Source organism: Leptodactylus fuscus, chromosome 10, assembly GCF_031893055.1.
Source record: "Leptodactylus fuscus isolate aLepFus1 chromosome 10, aLepFus1.hap2, whole genome shotgun sequence".
Classification (NCBI taxonomy): domain Eukaryota; kingdom Metazoa; phylum Chordata; class Amphibia; order Anura; family Leptodactylidae; genus Leptodactylus; species Leptodactylus fuscus.
In genome coordinates, this window is record NC_134274.1 from 59,022,640 (window position 1) to 59,043,932 (window position 21,293).

Here is a 21,293-nt window from a genome sequence, read left to right on the forward strand (position 1 = left end):
CAGGCCTACTTATGTAACGTCCCTGATGTCACATGGCCGGGCCTGCATCCTTATGCATCGTGATGCAGGCCCGGGTCAAGTGACCGCACCGCATTAGCAGGGAGTGCACCAGAGCCAGGGATAGGTAAGTAACAGTGTTTTTTTTATGTTTGTACCCTCCCCTGGGTCTCTGATTATTATACTTGGGGGTCTGAAAAGACCCTCAAGTATAATAATTGTTCATGAGTGTCCACAATGGGGCATAATACTGCGTGCAGGGGCCACAATGGGGTGTAATACTATGTGCAGGGGGTCACCATGGAGCATAATACTGTGTGCAGGGGCCCTATGGGGGCATAATTGTGCATGCAGGAATGCGGGGGGGGGAAATGGTCGGTCAGAGTAAAGCCATGTCAAGGGCAAAGGTTCATCAAGGGGCCCTGCCATTACTAAATATGCCACCACTCCTGAGGATTGCCCCTCCACCTTAATGGGACATGAAACACGTTGGGGTGAAGGAAATAAGGGTAATGGATCTAATTTGATAGGGAGATACAGGGACAGCTCTGGGGACTGTTCTTGTTAGGACAGGAGTCAATGTCGGACATAGGTGAGAGATAGGGTATAATTACACCAGTCCTTCATCTGCAAATCCCATTGAGTCCCCAACATCTCTCAGTAGGTCCGGGTAAGACCGTTACTCTTTTTTAAAAAATTGGTAATCTTCTTTGACCATCTTAAATATCCATCTTAAATATTTATTATTAGAATTTATATTAAAAGTTAAGTTTTATAGTTCGTTGGGTCCTCTGCTTGTGACAATAGATTGTTGGATGGTGAAGTTTGTTTGATAACGTTGTAATTGCATGCTTTGGCGACTCAAGCCCACATACTAAAAGCTGTCATAAGTAGATTCTATATTTGCATATGTTCTGTGTTCTGCACAAATGGACCATTATTCTTCAGCCCCAAGCACTCGATGGGTGGCAGCTGTAGAGCTTTAGCATATCGTACTTTCCAATCAGAAGGATATTCTTGATATAATTGTTTATTTATTCTGTTTTCAGTAGAAGCTTTACTCACTTGCGTATGCAGGGAACACGCTGTTCTGCCAACTACAATTTCTTTTGGTAAAACAAGATCTTCTCTCCATTAGAGACTGGTATAAAGGAACAAATCTCAGGCATTAATCGTGGCCATTATTAATCATGGTGCCGTCTCATACAATTGGTAAGAATATGAAGTTGACTGTCTAGAACATGCTGTGATCCTATGTTGTACTGTTTATCCTCTATTCAAGAACTTAATGACGAAATAACATGCTTTGTGACAATGAACAATGACAATCAAAGACGCTTAATTTGTGTAGTCACACATCACCCCAAAATTACCTTTTCAGGGTGTTATTTCATAACAATAGTTCAGACTGACTTTATAACTAGACTTTTTATATTATTACTAGCTGGTACCCGCGACTTCGTCTGCGGTGATTGTAGAAGTGGGTATATACAGGCATGGGTAAGGTTTTCGTACTGTGTATAAGGTATGGGATATGAAATGTAACTTTGTATCTTGTTTTTACTTTAATTCAGAGAATACGTGAGACTTTTGTGTTGCAGTTACTTTGTATTTGAGCCGCTATATATACGGTGTTGGTATAAACTTTACATAGTGACTTTGGGACAGAGGTATTTGAAGTTAACCCTTTCCCGCTGATGGCATTTTTTGATTTTAGTTTTTGACTCCCCTCCCTCTAAACCCCATAACTTTTTTATTTCTCCGCTCCCAGAGCCATATGAGGTCTTAATTTTTCCTGGGACAAATTTTTCTTCATGATGCCGCCATTATTTATTCTATATAATGTACTGGGAAGCAGGAAAAAAATTCAGAATGGGGTGGATTTGAAGAAAAAATGCATTTCTGCGACTTTCTTACGGGCTTTGGTTTTACGGCGTTCACTGTGCAGCCAAAATTACCTGTCCCCTGTATTCTGTGTTTCCTTACGATTCTGGGGATACCAAATTTATATGGTTTTATTTACATTTTGACCCCTTCAAAAAAATCCAAAACTGTGTTTAAATTTTTTTTTTGAAAAGTCGCCATATTCCGACAGCCGTAACTTTGTTATACGTGCGTGTACGGGGATGTATAGGGTGTCTTTAATTGCGTGACCGGGTGTACTTTGTAGTTCTACTATTTTCGGGAAATGTTATTGCTTTGATCACTTTTTATTCAAATTTTTATCTGAATGAAAACAGTGAAAAAACAGCGGTTTGGCACTTTTGACCATTTTTCCCGCTACAGTGTTTACCGAACAGGAAAAATATTTGTATAGCTTTGTAGAGCGGGCGATTTCGGACGTGGGGATACCTAACATGTATGTGTTTCACAGTTTTTAAGTACTTTTATATGTGTTCTAGAGAAAAGGGGGTGATTTGAATTTTTAATCCTTTTTATTTTTTTTTTATATTGTTTTTACTTTTTTTAAAAAAATTTTTTTTGCATTTTTTAGACCGCCTAGGGGTATTGACATGGGTGGGGAGTGTCGCGGATTGTCAGAGCGGTGGGGGTCAGCAAACATGGCTGCTCCGGAGCGTTAAAGAGAGCCTCCTGGAGTATTGTTAAGGTGAGGGGCAAAGTGGTAAAGTATATGTATATGAGATTGTGTGGGGTTAGGGGCGAGGCTGTAGAGGGCAATATGAATTTTGTGGCTTGCTATGGTCCAAAGTGTGTGAGATTGCAGAGATGGTGGTGTGAGTTTGGGTTTTGTGGGGGTCCTGGCACAAACGTATGTGTGCTATTGTGACGAAAAGTAGCCTATTGTTTAATCGGGTGTATTAACTATGTTTGTGGAAAATTTCAGCCGAATCGGTCGAGTGGTTTTTCCGTGATTGAGGAACAAACATCCGAACATGCAAACATCCAAACACACAAACCCACAAACCCACAAACTCACAAACTTTCACATTTAGGGCTAGTTCACACGTGGGCAAAGGGGAGGTTTTTGACAGCGGAATTCGCTTCAAAAACCTCTCCTTTAACATGGTGGTCTATGTAGACCACTAGCTTTTTTTTTCCTCCTAGCGTTTTCCGCCTGAAGAAGCGACATGACCTTTCTTCAGGCGGAAAACGCCTGAAGAATTGCATAGAAGTGAATGGGAGGCGAAAACCGCGCGGTAAAAAACCGCGCGGTTTTTTGCACACAAAACCGCGCGGTTTTTTGCAAAAAACCGCGTGGTTTTCGCCTGCAGTTTCTATAGCACATATAGGAAAAAAAAACCCTAGCGAAAACCGCTAGCGAAAACCGCGTCAAAAACCTCGTCAAAAACCGCGTGGAATGCAAAAAACAGCGTCAAAAAAACTCCTCGAGGTTTTTTACCTCGCACAAATAAGCTAGGCGGTTTTCACGTGTGAACTGACCCTTATAATATTAATAGGATTCCCATTACTCAGAGACATCAATCAAACCACAGGGGCCATTTGGCGAGGAGAGTCTGATGGTATTGGTTGACCCTCCATGCCCTTGATTTTATAAAAGTGATTAGCGTATAGTAAAAACTTTTGGTATCACAGTCACAGTTTGGTAGGTGCAGTATAGATTTTTAACATATTAGTGAATAACAGCAAAACCCTGCTTGTCCTCTGCATTATGGTTTTTGGGAGTCCGAGCTCTTGTTGTAGTTGATGTTTGCGGTACATATAGTATATATATATACATTGTCTACACCTTAAGCTATTATTTAAATGTATTTTGTATATGAATCTGAGATTGAACATGAGTTTTAGGTGCAAATATGTGTTTTAGCGTATTTTTTCAAAAAATTATTTGTGTTTGTCACAAAGATGTATGAAGGTGGATGTGGTTATTGATGACCCATTAAGACATTTATAATCTTCAGATTGTCTACTTTCAAAAAATATATAGGGTTTAGGGGTTCACTTACTTTTCATAGTGTGTAATCACTGCATTTTATAGGATAATACTTTTTTAACAATTCCAGCTTCAAAGCAGATTTTTGTTCCTTCCAGTTCTGGTGATTTTCTGAAGACATGTGCATGCAGGTGTAGGCCTTAGTGATATGAATGAACTCTGCACATGTTGAACTCTTATTTTTAGGAGGTTTGGTGAATATAATTTTTTGTTTGGTTTCCGCTATAGCAACTAATATACATTTATTTGCATCTTTTCATAAAACATTCACTTGATATCAAAATTGCAGGAAGGTGCCTGTTCGTATACAGTACCAAGTGGCATTGAGACAATGCTGCAGGGGTTTATTTTAAGAAAATATATAGGTATGGTGGGGTTGGATGTTTTTTTAATGCTGCAATTTAGATTTGATTTATCCATCTCAAAACTGTGAAAATTGCTCTGGCTACTGGAGGTGCAAAATTTCCAGAGACCCTTGCCGGTGAAATGGTTAATAGTCTCATCATGGGGAAATTCAGTGCATTACAGCAGCATGGATAATACAGTAATATCTTACAAGAAAAAAGACATACAAGCTCACAGCAGATAGAAAAGATAGTAGGACCCACCAGGAACAACATCTGCAAGGAGTTTGTATGTTCTCCCCGTGTTTGTGTGGATTTCCTCCCATTCTACAAAGACATACTTGAATGAAGAAAAAAAAATGTACATTGTGATCCCTATATGGGGCTCACAATCTACATTAAAAAAAAAAAAAAAAAAAAAAGATCCTAGGAGTCATAGCAACTAAGAAGGAAAAGAAAGACTTCAGGATCATTTAGTCCTCTGTGCGGAGTGATCTCCGCTGGTGCTGCTTTGGGATGTCAATACTTGCTGACAGGTTCTCTATACCCCCAGCTATACTAGTAATTAAAATAAGTAAAAATAATTAATTTTAGACTTTACAATATGGCAATAAAGGCCAAAGAAAGTGCATGCTGGAGCAATGATTGTTTCAGCGATCGTTCCTCCTGCATAGTCTCTACATTGGTCTACAATGGTGGCCATGATGGTAACGCTGGATGTACGTAGCCTTTTTTTCTTATCAGAAAAGAATTCAGTCTGTCCGCACTTTGTCCACTAATGATACCTACAATGTTGGCCATGTTACCTTCAGAATTTAGAGACTTGTTATTAGACATGTGTAAATAGGCTTTCAGAGGGAATGGAGGGCTTCATTCTGCTCCAAGTCTCACAGTATCCCTGAGTATACCGGTGAGGAGAAACATTTGTACAGATATAGAAATGAACATCATACTGTAGAAGGCCCATACATGGTATATTCACTATATTATAGCCTGGGAATCTTCAGGGTATCCCTATATTATTAATCACGGCCAGTGGCGTAACTAGGAATGGCGGGGCCCCCGCCATTTTGACATGGGCCCCCCCCAACACCGAAGATCTCGACCGAGTCCCTCCTATGCATTCCTGCGCGCTCTATTATGACCCATAGTGTACCCTTCACACAGTATTATCCCCCATAGTGGCCCCTGCACACAGTATTATGCCCCATCGTGGCCCCTGCACACAGTATTATCCCCCATAGCAGCCCCTGCACACAGTATTATGCCCCATAGTGGCCACTGCACACAGTATTATACCCCATAGTGGCCCCTGCACACAGTATTATGCCCCATAGTGGCCACTGCACACAGTATTATGTCCCTTAGTGGCCCCTACAGGACTAAATACTGTCACGTCACCCGCTGACCGCTACACCAGGACAATTGTGGATAAAGTCTGGTCATGTGCATTACAATTTAGTAACTCCATGCGCCTCATATTAATAGCAGTTAACCCCATCAAGTCCCTCACATTAACCCTTGTGTACCTCACATAAGAGTTACTGATATGTGAGAGACATGGAGGTGATAATAAAGTATCTTCATTATTATTACCCCCATATGTCTCATTAGTAACTTTTATGGTGAGGCACACAGGGGTTAATGTGAGGGACATGATATGGTTAACTGCTATTAATATGAGGCACATGGAGTTACTAAAACAAAAGTAATCCCCCCAAATGCCTGACATTAATAAGTAACCCCAGTATGTACCTGTGTGTCTTTAGTTTCATTTTCCTGGAGCAGCTTCTTCTTCTCTTGTCTGCAGCTCGGCAGGGATAAGCCCCGCCTCCTGGGCTCTCCTCGGCCATCTCATTGGTGGGCAGAGGACAGGCAGAGAAAGGGAGGGGGGGAGGAGAGAGGGGGAACGTCTTGAAGCGCTGAAAGGAGCCAGACCTGCAGCTCCTGTGTGTCAGCCGTTGCTGCAGCTTCGGGGCCCCCTGTTGGTGGAAAGTATTCCACCAACAGGGGGCCCCAATCATTATACTCGGGGATCCGAAAAGACCTCCGAGAATAATGATAGCAGCGGTAGCAGCTGTCACCGGGCCCCTAATGTCCCGGGCCCTGTGGCAGCTGCCTCTGCTGCTATGGTGGTAGTTACGCCACTGATCACGGCCATTTTATTGCAGGTTTAGTAGGGGTCTGGAGCACAGCTGCCAAAACTCCTCTCCCAGACAAACAAGGAGTGTGACTTTGTTTAACTGTACAGTATAGGTCAAGTGAAATGTCTTCATACAATAGAAAGTGAAAGTCTTTCAGGCGAAGACAGAATGTATTGTAACCTCAACAGCCGGGAAATTAGTGGCAGCGACTAACAATGCCCCATTAATTGTCATCTGTCTGAAGCTTTGTCCGCCTTTTCATGGTGTTTCATGGGTTAAACATAGGGCTCCGTCACCATTCCTATATCTTTAGGAATACATACCAGGATAGGAGCTCACAACATTTTGAGTACCTACATGTGCTCAACCAATACAGCATGCCAATGTATGAGTGTTACTGCAGATTGGGAGTCGCTGCTGTCTGCCATAACCTGCTTCAGCTGTCTCTATGTTGAAGGTGATGTGACAAACCATTCAATGAATGTCACTCTAGAATGCCTGCCACTGCTGTCTGCCAAGTGTCCACAGCATATTACCCTCCAGAGGAAATCTGTATGCAAACCTGATACTTGCTAGGAATCACTACTACTCAGAGCTTCACACCTCTCAAGATATGTGGCATTTACTTAATCAGGACCTTTCACCAGTTCCCCCAATTCCAATTCTTTGTAGCATTCAATAGATTCTGCTCTTCTGCCTCTTGTTTTTTCTCTAGACCTCACTATTCCCAGGTATTCATTTCTGATAGTCTTAACCTAATTATGCTGTCTGCAGTCAAGTGGGCAGTCCATGTCTGGCTGCTTAAGCCAAGGACCGCCTACTTGACAGTAGAGGATATGACTGTACTGAAAGTTACAAAAGTGATTACTTTGGAATGGTGGAGACTAGAGAAAAAAATTCCAAATGCAGAGTTGGAGTTTGTGAAAGGTCCTCTGTAAATATCCTTAGGTGCCCACACACACAAAACCAAATATTCTTGGACCAGTTTTTTTGTCCATTTCTTTATTCTTACATTGAACAATTAAGTCACAGATTTATTAGACTGACTTTCCCTCTTTTGTACATGTTTTGGCCCAGCCTGTATTTAAGTAATTATAATTATAACCCCTCAGCTCTTGTGCTTGTCCCAGAGAGGAGCGGTGTATGTGATAGCCAGGATTACCAAGCTTCAAGCAATAACATTGCTCAGTAAAGCCAGTAGACCATCCCTGCAGACTGTCAGATGGCAACACTTATATAATATGTTCATAAAGACGCATCTGATACCCTGAAGCTGTATTATCTCGCTTACATAATGGCATGGGTAGTGAAATTGATTTTACCTCATTTTAAGGTCACAGAGCTGATCTCGGGGATTATGAGTTAGTGTGTATGTCTCACCTACTAAGGGGTCATACATATGTTAGATTTTTGCCAGTATATCCTATAGATTTCAATGGGATACACAAATAATCTTCACTGTTTCCCAACTTTTCTTATCAGGGAAAGAAAGATCCATCAGGCTGAATTTTAACCTTTAATTTCTCCAGACATAAGCAGTTTCACAAGACTCCAGCAGCCACTTATCTCCGCATTGAAACAGCTTGCATGTTCAGCAGAGATTGTAAGGCTGTATGTTACTTGCACATACCCTGTTAAAGAATACAACATAGACAAACATTCCCGGACAAAGCCTGCCATTACTTCTCAATATTTGTGGTAGACATTTGATGGGTATATTTTCATGGACATAGCTCTTGTGGATATCGTTTCTCATCTAACTGAGCCTTGGAATCTTATGGCTAAACACCTTGAGAACATGAGCTCTTCTCCAGAAGGAAGAATACTGTTGATGTAGTGCCACCTATAGGTAGCCACCTTGTAACAGTTTCAAACACTATTTTTTAGAAATTTTACATTCAACTTTATGAGCCAAAGTCAGAAGGTGATTCAAAAGGAAGGGGAACTTTAAAGGAAGAACTTGTATATCCCCTTCCTCTTCATCTATGTCTGGCTTTGGCATAAAAAACTGCATCAAAAACAGCAATCGTATTTTTCAAAAAAATGCTGCATGTGAAACTACCCGGATAATGTCCAACCCATAAAAGATTCTGGAATTTGACTGGGTCTAATCTGGTTTATATCAGTAGCCACATTTCAATGGACTTTTACGGCTAATACAAACCAATCTACCTTTTAAGTGGTATTAGAGAGTCTTCTTGGTTCTGTAGTGTGGTAGCAGTAGTGTGTATGTGTATATATTATTATACATATATAGTACTAGGCAAATGTTTAAGGGTTGGTTCACAGTAGCGCTTGTATTCCGTCTGCAAGGAGTCCGCAAGCGCTGTGCAGTTAAGCACACGGAGCCCATAGACTATAATGGGCTCCGTGTGCTTGCCGCGCACTGTCCGCACACAACATTATAGTCTATGGGCTCCATGTGCTTTGCAAGCACATCGCTTGCAATTGTGATTGCATTCCGTCCAGGGGGGTCTCCATGCAGACTCCTTGCGGACGGAATACAAGTGCTAGTGTGAACCAACCCTTAGGGTGCATGCACACTACGTAACGCCGGGCGTGTATGAGAGCCGTACACGCCGGCATTACGGCAGACTGCCGAACACTTCCCATTCACTTCAATGGGAGCGCTCGTAACAGCGGCGTTTACGATCGCTCCCATTGAAGTGAATGGGAAGTGTTCGGCAGCCCTGCTGTAACGCCGGCGTGTACGGCTCTCATACACGCCCGGCGTTACGTAGTGTGCATGCACCCTTAGTCTTTCAAAAATAGAGGTGGTAATAGTTTATGGCTGAGGCTCCATATTGTGAAAATACAACTTTTTTTGTTGCAGATTTGGCTGCATTTTCTTTTAGCCAAAGCCAGGAGTAAATTGAGCAGTAGGTAGAAGTATAAGAACTTCTTATATATTTCCTATTCCTTTTGTAGCCATTTTTGGCTTTGACTCAAAAAAATTGCAGCAAAATCTGCTACAAAAAAAGCTGCGTTTCTGCAATGTGGGGCCTCAGCCTAAAACAGCATTAATTCTACTTGGAATATGTGCAGACAGTTTTTGAAGGAACTCGACAGGGAGGTTGTGCCAAGCACCTTGGAGATCTTCTGTAGATTTAGGTTTGCTGAAATCCTTCTTTCACTTGATCTAATCCTAGACAGACTGGATTATGGTCAGTGCTCTGTAGGGGGTTACATAATCACTTCCAGGATTCCTCCTCCATTGGGCGCTCACACCAAATATTGATGGGATTTAGATATCAAATATATAAATATAATGCTTTCAAATATAGAAGTCTACACTTCTATACTAGAAAGCGTTCTTACTTTGCCATGCAGAATTTTCTTACACCTGCTTAAAACGTTTGTACAGTACGGGATCGATATATGTATATAGGAGATAGATAGATAGATACAGTAGATAGAAAACAAACACAGACCCCTACACAATAGAAACTATACCTATAGATACACAGACTGAGAAATGTTGTAGTGCTTTATGAGTCGTATGTAGCACCCTTTACAAATACAGTGTGTGTGCGTGTGTGTGTGTATATATATACTATATATACTATATAGACATTCTAAAATTTTAAAGAAACATGACCTCTAACAATCCTATCAAATTTTATATCATTATTTTATTTCCTTGTCTCCATTTGTCCTTCTGTTAAGCAAACTACTATAAATTTTCAGCATTGCCTCATACTGGCTGCTGCTTTCAGTATCTAGATAGATGGGAGATATATTTCAGGCACCTCTGTCTGATGTAATTTATGCTGTTGATTTCCAGGAGACTGTGCTGGAATGTGAGATCATTCTGCAGCAATCCTGATGCAATTGCTCTTTGTGGTTACAAGACAGTTTTTAGTATAATCGCTAGGGGCAGCAGAGAGCAGAATGATCTCCAGCTGTTGTGGTACGTGCAGAACTGGTTGTTGTCTGCATTCCTATAGTCCAGCACGGTGTATAGGCTCTGGGGATAGTAAGAGCATCATGTGGACAGCGTGTGTTCTCATTCATTCATTCATTCATTCATTCATTCATTCTCCATAGACTGTATGATAACTGCATGCTTACAGTTTCCCCTCTGCCCTTCCATGTACACATTATGAGACATATAGAAATATAGAGACAGGTGTGATGTATGTGCTGCCTGGTCCTGAACTATGAGCCCTGAAAACAATGAGTTTATGGGAGGAAATGGTCTGTTGTATAACAAAAGCAGAGGTAGTCTGCCATCCTGGTGTAATATATGGCTGCAGGGATATGGATTACTCCTGGATTTGGGATCTGGGATCTGCTTCCCAAATGCCTCCTAACTTTCCAAACGTGTATGGACTTGTTTACACAGTGCAGATTTGGTGCATTCATTTTTGTATGTGATTTTTCCTAGCAAAAAAACAAGGACTTAAACTTTAACATGAGATGTCTGCCTATATCTCTGCTATACCTACACGCTCACCTATAGCAGGTATTGATACTTCTCAGGAGGTCCCAGATATATTAGATGATATATGTCTCAAATGTGTTTACCCACACTCAGAGTACTCGGAGTATATTCACACAAGACAGACTGGCTTCCTCTAGTTTGAAGGTGCAGAAAACCATCTGCTTTCTACAAAACAATATACTGTACATGCCCCCATTCACATACATGGACAGTGCTTCGGTACGAATTTCCTAAATAAATCTGTGAACATGTTTTTATGTTTTTTCCCTTCTATACTGTCTTTACTGAAAAAACGAAATGTAAGACGTTCTGCGTTAGCACATAGGTTTATTAGGAATATCAGCCATTAATGATGGAAAATTGGGGATGAAAAGGGAACAAATGGGAATCCTGAATGGCTTGGAAGATGCATGTACATAATAAGAAAAAATAACCAAGATATATATCATCGTGTATGTGCTCCAACCAGGTTATGTACTCCATTATAATGTTACTATATTATACTACTGTTATATACTATACTATACCCATCTATGTGCTGAGACCATTATGTACTATATTATACTACTGTTATATACTATACTATACCCATCTATGTGCTGAGACCATTATGTACTATATTATACTACTCTTATGTTCTATATTATACTGTATTATACTACTGTCATATACTATACTATACCCATCTATGTGCTGAGACCATTATGTACTATATTATACTACTCTTATGTTCTATATTATACTGTATTATACTACTGTCATATACTATACTATACCCAGCTATGTGCTGAGACCCTGTTATGTACTATATTATACTGTTTTCTACTACTGTTTACTATATTATACTGTATTGTAATACTGTTATGTACTATATTATACTACTCTTATGTTCTTTATTATACTGTATTATACTACTGTTCTATACTATACTATGCTATACTATACTATACCCAGTTATGTGCTGAGACCCTGTTATGTACTATATTATACTACTCTTATGCTCTATATTATACTGTATTATACTACTGGTATATACTATACTATACCCAGCTATGTGCTGAGACCCTGTTATGTACTATATTATACTGTTTTCTATTACTGTTTACTATATTATACTGTATTATAATACTGTTATGTACTATATTATAGTACAGTTAAATACTATACCCAGCCATGCGTTCGGACTCTGGGACAGACTGTAGATGTTCTCTCTATGGATCAGCATTGATCTCACGTGTGACATAGAGAGCTGTGTGGCCACATATATCTTTATGACTGATATCTGATACATTGTAGTTATGATACATAATATTGAATGTGTTACCATAGTATTTCCTATACTGTGTTCTGTTATACTGCTCCCTCTAGGTAGAAGAATTCTCAGTACATTTCTATAGTGCTTTTTGCAGATTTTTATAGTAAATTAGCAATTCAGTTGGGATTATTGGAAAACAGATAGAAACTTGTTGGTTACTGAAGGCTAATAAGTGACAGCCTGCCTTACCACATATGCAGCGCACATATTACAGCTATAGTACAGTATTACATCATCTAGTACCACATACAATGTACATTGGAAGAAGTCACATTGTAGCTAGGTAGCTTTGGATGGAAGTCACATAAGAACTATGTAGTGATCATATGCAGGGTCGCATGCGATGTGATTTGATTCGGGGATCGCCCGATCACATCCAGATCATTCAGTGCTGAGTCTTTGTCCTGGACAAGTCAATCCTGCAGCATTATATACTTTTCTGCAACTTTCTCTCCATCACAACACCCTGCTCTGGATACAGATTTATTTTATGTTTTACATCTTTTGCAGATCCTGCATCCATTTCTGCCGTGTAGATACAGACAAATAACATGTTGATCAGCTGAAACCTTTAGGAGGAGGAGGAGGGGGAGGGGGCTCGGTCTTGAAAGAAAGAAAAACAAGAGTACAAAGCAATGCAGCAGCGAAATGAGCAGAGTGCAGAAATGATAGACTGATGCCTTTGTGTGCAGCCTCCCCCTCCTCTATCTGTCCTACGATAAACAGCCCTGACTCCAGTCCCAGCTGTAAGGGGGAGGGCTCAGCAGAGCTGTAACCGGGCAGGAAAGAACGTTGTGAACGTGCGCTCGTATCTCATTGGGCAGGAGAAGTAGTGGGCGTGGATTAGAGAAGTCTGTGGAGTCGAGCCCCCGTCTTGTGGGCGGGGCTTCAGCCTGGTTCCTATATAAGCGGCCGTGCAGGTCAGGAAGGTGCCAGTGCCAGCGATGGTAACTCGGACCGGAGCGCTGAGCAGTCCCGCATAGCAACTGCAAGCGCACGGGTTTAGCACTACTATTCACACTTCATCCTCCTGTTTTTATTTTATACATCTTCTGCGGTTTATCTGCGGTTTTTCTCCATCTTCACTACAAGCACTGTAAGTACAGTATGCCTTCCCTTCACTCTGTTGTCTAATGCAGTTCATTTAGTGATGGACAATGAATGAGTAGAATTTGCTGCTATATCTTACTGTGTGTATATGTATATATATGTATATATATATATATATATATATATATATATTTGGAATATTGTGGCCTTTGTTTTGTCATCGTTCTAGGATTATAGTAAACATCAGGGGTCCCCCTTTATATCTTGGTGACCCTTTTAGTTTCTGACAGTTCTAGAAATCTCCAGTTCTATCTTAATGTTTCTTACACTGCTTAGGCTATATTCACACCTGCAGGTTATGTTTAGATTTTTTAATGCATTTTTTTCATTTAACATTAGGATTATAACAAAGAAGTTTAAAGGATAATCTCTACTATTTTTTTTAATTACTCGTTTTTGGCTTCAAAACCTGCATCGTAAAATCTGATGGAAACCTGTGTGTGTGAATACCTTTTTATACGTCATAAAGATAATTTATGGAAATAAGGCCACTTTGTTTATCCTACATTATAAGTTAATGTACATGAAAACATTGCAGTAGTAGATATTCCCAATGAGCTGATCAGTGCTTGCCATAGATCTTTAGAACATCTCCAGGACTCGCTGTGATCATATCCATTGTTATCAGCTATTTGATGCAATGATCTCATCCTGCAGTAGTTGACGGACTCTTTTTCCTTTCTTTGCAGTGGTTACTACTTCTTTCTTCACAAGCTCTGTAAAGCATCAGTCATGCCTGCCCGTGGTGGTATCTATTACACTCTGCCAGTGGCTCTGCCATCACCCATCATTGAAGAGCCCAAAGACCTATGGGTTGGCCAGTGTGTGGACCTATCTGAAAGATGCTCCAGTCTTCCCAATTCAGACTGTGAATCCCTTACAAGTAGCGGCTCTTTCTCGGAACGTGGTAGGTATTGCCTATATTCAGGTTACTACCTGTATCCATAGTATTTGCCTGGTTTTGAATTGTTGCCAATGAAGACTAATGTATATCCTCTTCTTCCATTACAGACTTTAAGGATTTTGATGACTTGGATAACATTTCCATACCAGACTCCGAGCTCCTCTGTGACCCAGAAGGAGAAGAGCTATGTCCTAGTCTTCTTAAAAGAATAAAAAGAAGCCTGAATAAAGCGAATATTAACTCCTTGAGATGTTCCAAACTCCTCCTCCCTGATGATCTCCTTTACCATTTGGGCCAAGAACTGAAGCACCTGGCCTTCAGCGAGCCTTGTGGGCTCAGGGGTGCACTTATTGATCTGTGTGTGGAGAATGGCAAGGACTGTCACACTGTGACCGAGCTAGCTGTCGATCCATGTGTAGTCCCGACCTTCCAGCTGACCATCCTTTTTAAGCTGGACTCTAGGTTATGGCCTAGGATTCAGGGTCTCTTCAGCACCAAGCCAGTCCCTGGGTCTGGGCATTCACTCAAGCTCAGCCCTGGCTTCAAGGTTCTTAAGAGGAAACTGTATAGTTCTGAAGAATTGATTCTTGAAGAATGTTGAAATTTTATGAGTGGGGAAAAAAAAATTGAATGAGATGTCTGTATCATGGGCTACTGCAATCACATGAATGGTTAATGGGGTATTGTACAATTGCTGACTGGGGTGCCTTGAAAGGTGATTTGTTCTGTTTTATTGTTTTACAGTATTTTACACGTGTCTTTATTTCTGTTTGTCGTTTAACCCCTGTGTTGCCAGATTCCTGCCAATTTTTGTCTGGCACCATACGGGTTTACTTATTCACTGCCAAGTTTCGTGAACGCCATTTCGTGTGCATGGATTACTGCACTGATGATGAAAAGATCATGTACATGGTGACGTTTCTTTCTTAATCTAAGGTTTTGCACACATAGTAGTGACTACACTTGCAGTGGTCTATACATGAGTATTGAAGTTTAGCATTATGTGCACTAGAGAATACTACATTTTTTTTCTTAGTATGCTTTGGCAGCTGGTCTGCCCTACAGGTAGTTTGCTTTACCTCTTATAGAGGATGAAATGTTAGAAAAACTGAAAAGTCGAAGTACAATTTCCTTTTGGGACCAAGTGTGGGCTTCTTGTTCCCCTCACTACTGATTCATCGGCAGCTAGAAGAGATTCTGTAATGTAGCTCTACTGCAGTTAACAGTATGTGGAAAGCACTAGTATTCATTTCAATTGTGTTTGTATTCTGACCTGCTGCTTCAATAAGGTTTACAAAAATATATATATACACTTGATGTTCAAGTACCAATCCACACAATGTGCCTTTTTTTACTTTTTTAATAAACCATAAGAAAATAATACCACTGTGTCCTTGTCTTTCTACTTGATGGGTTTATATAATAAATCCTTTGTATGAATATTTTTTTTTTTTTTTTAATTGGCCTGGTATAAAATTGGTGAGGTCACATGCTGATTCTGTGCAAGCTCATGGTTAATATTGACACCTTCACACTAACTACAATGGTATCAATATCTCCTATTGACACGTACATGTCATTACAATCACACCAGTAACTACAAGTGTCTCGCAAGCTATCTGCATTTTTCTACAGTCTATGATCAGATTCTGGGACTGTTCTATTACTGACCCACAATCCTGGTCCTGTTGTACAGCCCAAAACCTATTTGATACAACATAACTATGAACTCCAGTATGATGCCCTCTAGTCTTGTGTAACTATTACCAGCATGCCTGATCAGTTTGGTCACTATATAAAGTGGTTTTCTGGGACTTAAATATTGATCACCTATCCTGAGCTGTTTACTGCTCAAGTGAATTGGGTCTGTGCTGCAATACCAAACGCAGCCACAATGCAAAGTATGGCGCTGTGCTTGGTATTAAGTGAAGAGGCCGAGGTGCTTAACTGAAATCTGCGGTCTCCTCAAATAGCTGAGCTGATAGTGATGCTCTAGCTTAAAGTTGGGTCATCATTCTTACATAACACCTTTATGTTGAGGCCGCACATTATGGAAAGGCTGCCTTTTCTTTTACAGATTTTTGCTGCATTTTTATTTTCAAACCAGAGTGGCTTCAAAAAGAGCGGTAAATATTAAAAGTTCTAAGCTGCAATACCACATGCAACCTGTTTATGACAGAGGCAGCCATGTTTTTCTAATCCACGATAACCATTTCGGATATGATGTCCGAATCATCTCTAGCTGCTGACTTGCTACAGTAGCAGTGAAATAGATGGGGCTTTGAGGGAGTCTGTTGCAGATTCCAGCAAATCAATCCAGTCTGCAGGTAGGTTACGGTCACTTGAATGAAACTGCGTTTTCCCCGCCATTCCCAAAATACGGTCATTATGCAAAAGAGCTCTTTGGAACATCTGCAATGTCCTTATTCCTCCAAGGAACTCATTTACATATATCTAATACATGGGGCGGAAACACTGATTCAGGAGACCCCGTGCAACAAATTGATGCTTACACTTTCTCTGATGAGAAAACCGATGGCATACAGAAGTGACATCAGATTTCTTCTCTAATTCAATTAGGTAAAACAGATCCTAATCCGATCCTATAACATATTCCAAAACTATTATATCATGAAATCGAAGGTAGTATGAGAAGGACTCAGACATACAGCACATTGATTCCCAGGTAGCTGAGTGACTTCACCACCATAGGATCACGTTAGTACTTCCATCGTATAACCAGCTTTGTTCTCTTAATTAGGACAGTGCAATTATTTACAGTACAAAGGTAATTACCACGTGAATAAATCCTAGTCTCCCTTATAGACAGTATAGCATCAGTGAACCAGTTATCTAAGAATCTGCATCAACTACTCATTAAAATCACTAAGCACTGGAATTAGAAAGTGCGACATTGCTTGACAGAATGTTCCTCAGGACGGTTTGTTTCTATGAAGTATCCTTCAGTTATTACTCCTGTCATAGCTATGGGATTTATCATACATGTGACTGTCAATAGCAGATTACTTTTCTTTAACTTGCAGGCATGTTTATTGTGCTGGATACCTTACACCATGCAGGCTGTGCTATAATAGTGGTCTCCAAGCCATACCCTGAATAACTATAGTTTCCTTGCCCAAAAAATAGCAATACACATAAGACTAAGATCTACCGAAGCAAACAATTCCATTGGAGGTGGCTGACCATGTAATTTGTATTAGATCCAATGTGTATATATTGGGGGAAATGGATCAGGATATATATATATATATATATATATATATATATATATATATATATATATATATATATATATTATATATATATATATATTATATATAATGGATCAGGATTGATATATACATATATATATATAATAAAAATAGCAGCCACCTACTATTGAGAACACGTACGCCTGTGCTAGGTTCTCGTTAGAATTTGGGATTCCGTCTTTCAGGTCCACTTCGGGACCTGAAAACGGAAACCCTATCCAGTCAGGAAGCGGTTACATGGCAAAAAAATGCTGCGTTTTACAATACCTGGAAAGGAAAACTGCAGAAAAAAATATGTGATGCGTCTCCACTGTGATTTTTTTTCTGTAGCATTTTTTAGCTGAGTTAAAAAATGAGCTTGAACCTTAGCTTAAAGGGGTTTTCTGAGAGATAAATAGTGAGACCTATTTTACAAAATAGTTCGCTAATATCCGATTGATCAGGGTTTGACCCAGAACCCATCAGCTGTTCAAAGAGCCTGCAGCACTTGAATGAGCATTGCAGCTTCTCCTACTTGGAGAAGAGGAGTCAACTGTGGAGATCGCGGTTCAATAGAAGTCCAGCTGTCACCAAATGAGGGGAAGATGAAACCCCATGAACTGTTATACCCCATTACCACCCCCACTAATCACCCATCCACCCCTGGACATCCCATTACTGCCACCTCCAATCAACCATCCACCCCCATATGTCCCAACTCCCCCCGCCCCCGCCATACCAACCACTCTCTTTACTATATTCAGACATACCAATGAAGCTCTTTCTGATTTGATTTAATTTGATTTGATGAGAAGAGGAAACTCTACATCCTACTGGGATAAGAGGAGTCCACTGTGGAGATCGCTGCCCAATATGTGTCCACTTGCCACCAAATGAGGGGAAGATGAGACCCCAAGGACTATTATACCCAAGTCACCCACCCATTCACCCATCCATCCATCCTACAATTACATCGATACCAAATTTGTATAGTGTTTTTTTTTTCAGTTTTACTGTTTTTGCTAGGTAAAAACCTTTTTTGTAATAATATTTTTTTTTTTGTATCACTTTTTTCCAAAACCCATAAGTGAATTAATTTTGGTTACAGATTTGTGTGAGGGTTTCCTGACATATTTCTTGATTCCCTTTTTGGCAACATGACAATTTTTAGCTGGTTTTTTTTACAACTTTTTGTTGGTGGTTGACAGACAAAAAAATGGCAATTCTGGCTTTGCTTTTGTAGATTTTTTTTTTTTTACGCCATTCACTGTGCAGGGAAAATAATATTACAGTTGCATTGCTCAGGTGAATATGAACAAGGCAATGCTCGATATGTCTGTTATGTTTTTTGGTGGCTTTTTTTAGTATCTAACCCCTTAGGAACACATAATGTACCTGAATATGATGGTGTCACTAAGGAAGTATAGAGAGGGCTCAGCAGCTGAGTCCTCTCTATACCCAGCAGGTATCGGCGGTATTATACAGCAGGCACATGCTACTAACAGCTGTGATTTGTGCCTGTACCAATCGCAACTGTAAACCCTTTAGATGCTTTGGTCAATTGAGACTAATGTGCCTAAACAGCAGCTAAAACTATATAAATTTGGTATCACTTTGATCATACTGACCAACAGAATTCTGTAATGTGTAATTTTTACCACACAGTGAACACCGTAAGAAAATTATGCAATTTTTTTTCCAATTCTGCTCCATTCTGAATTCCAGCTTACCAGAACAGCATATGGAAAGATTAAATGGTACCACTATAAAGGACAATTTGTTCTGCAAAAAAATAAACTGCATTTGACTCTGGCAACCCCCAAAATAAAAAAGTTATAGCTTTCGGAAAGTGGAGAGGAAAAAAAATGGAATGCAAAGTCAGAAAATTGATGTGGCTTAATAAACATTGGTAGATGGGAAATTAATGTTTTGTTATGTGTGTATATATAATGTTTTGTCATGTGTATATATATATATATATATATATATATACATACATATATATATTTATTTATTATTTATTTTTATATATACTTTTTTTTTTTTTACAAAGCTTTATTTAAATTGTTTATAATATTTCCTCTTCCCAAGGGGACTTGAATTTGCAACCTTCTGGTTACATTGTAGTATACTGCCTGTCATATTCTGATGGTGTGGTCTAATAGGGACATATTGAAGGCAAGCCTGGGGGCATTCATTAGGCCCTTGTCTGCCAGTTAAAACAATAGGACCTCTATGAACAAACATCTGATCTCTGGGGGGGGGTCTCAGGGATGATGTCTAAAGAAGGGAGCGCACCCCCCCAAAAACTACCGTATTTAAACACCAGCATCTAAGGGGTTAAATGACTGGGATTGGCAGCATTTTGATCCTGGGCATTAGGAGCAGGTGTCTGGCTGTGAATACACAGCTTGGCTGTCAGGATTTGAACCAGTGTCTTGCGGTTCTCCTGGTCGGTTCTGTGTTTCATGGCTATTTGCCCAGTTATTGCAACTCTGTCCTGTTTACTCAAATGAAACTGAACTGCACAAAGGCCATATGGCCAAATGGTCGCTCACTGAAGCACCACTGACACTCTGAATAGCTAGCTGAGGGTCTCTTGCTATTGATAACCTGGGAGATCCATGATGACCTGTTAGTCCTGGCAATGGCCTTAGAAATAGAGGGATTTGTTATTAACAATAGAATTTTGGAAACCATTTTATTGCATTACAGAGTTCCATGAATGATGTTCCGTGATACATAATAGTGCTGTATCCTATAGCAACAACATACCAGCTATTAACACCGTGCTGGTAAATGGGCCTGCCCACGTATAGAATTCCATGTGGAACAGCTGAGGTTTCAGAAGTTCCTTTTGGCGTTCCTCGTGAGCCTTAAGATTGCTGTTGGATCCTTTCCATTCTACAAGCAAAGATGTAACCCAAGCTATCCCATCCACAACATTTGTACAAACATTGCTGAATGAGCCTTGACCTAAGCAGTGACGGATGACAGCAGATGTTGGGTTACACATGGAAGTTTATGGTTTGATCATATAGCAGACACGAGCAGCATCACATGGTTCACGTGGAAAAGTCTCAAGAGCGATATTATACATCCCAATGAAAGGCCACGTACAACACTTTATCCTTTTCAGAGTGTCCAATGATTCTAGGAAGTTAAAAGTAGAAATCTGGATGTTGCAATCTAAAGTGTGGGCCAAACGCTGCCTGTGAATCATTGCTCTTATAATCTGATCTAGCTTGTTTTTGTTATGTTGCGTTTCTCTTAATATGGACTGTGGAATTTGGACCTCATGCGAGCTTGTTTTTTCGGGTCCACTTAAAAACAACAATGTCTTCTAGTTCTACAAGACAAGCAGAATGGACAGAAATAGCAGGGCTGGAGAAACCTGAGAGTGCAATGGAAAATCAGTCACCGTATCCTGTAGTCTGAGCGTTGTGTCCAACAATAGATAGGGTGGTGCAGCTGGTAAACAACAGCCACACAGTGCTCTCATCCCCTGCTCTGCACCAATCTATATGGCAATATTATGGAGATTGTATAGTAGTATTATTTGGGAACTGAACTTTTTGGGAATGGAAAGGCAGGATTCTGTGAGCAATATATCATACTATAACTCAGAGGAGTAACTTGACGCTCCTGGGCCCCAATGCAGAATCTTTAATGTGGCCCCTATACTACATTCAGCTTTTGCAATGAAAAGTATATGTAAGGATGGAGGGCTCTACTGTGCTTGGTGCCCTGAGCACCATTTTCTTTAAAAGGGCTCTATCATTGGGAAAAGTCATTTTTAACTAATCACATCCTTGTATAGCCTTTAGAAAGGCTATTCCACACCTACCTTTAGTATGTAAATTGCCTCAGT

At 40.2% G+C, this 21,293-nt stretch overlaps 1 protein-coding gene across 1 annotated transcript; it reads left to right on the forward strand.

The window, feature by feature from the left end:
* The first annotated feature begins 13,100 nt into the window (after nucleotides 1-13,100).
* DDIT4 (DNA damage inducible transcript 4) lies at nucleotides 13,101-15,552 on the forward strand. Its single transcript, XM_075258592.1, has 3 exons — nucleotides 13,101-13,253; nucleotides 13,957-14,174; nucleotides 14,279-15,552. Exons 2-3 carry the CDS (start codon nucleotides 14,000-14,002, stop codon nucleotides 14,770-14,772), a joined length of 669 nt encoding a protein of 222 aa, XP_075114693.1. The 5' UTR covers nucleotides 13,101-13,253; nucleotides 13,957-13,999; the 3' UTR covers nucleotides 14,773-15,552.
* Nucleotides 15,553-21,293: the final 5,741 nt, after the last annotated feature.

Excerpts from the sequence above, each read along its gene's own strand:
- DDIT4 (XM_075258592.1), top strand. The coding sequence starts at position 14,000 with ATGCCTGCCCGTGGTGGTATCTATTACACTCTGCCAGTGGCTCTGCCA. Across the intron at positions 14,175-14,278 it reads CGGCTCTTTCTCGGAACGTG|ACTTTAAGGATTTTGATGAC; the intron begins GTAGGTATTGCC and ends CTTCCATTACAG.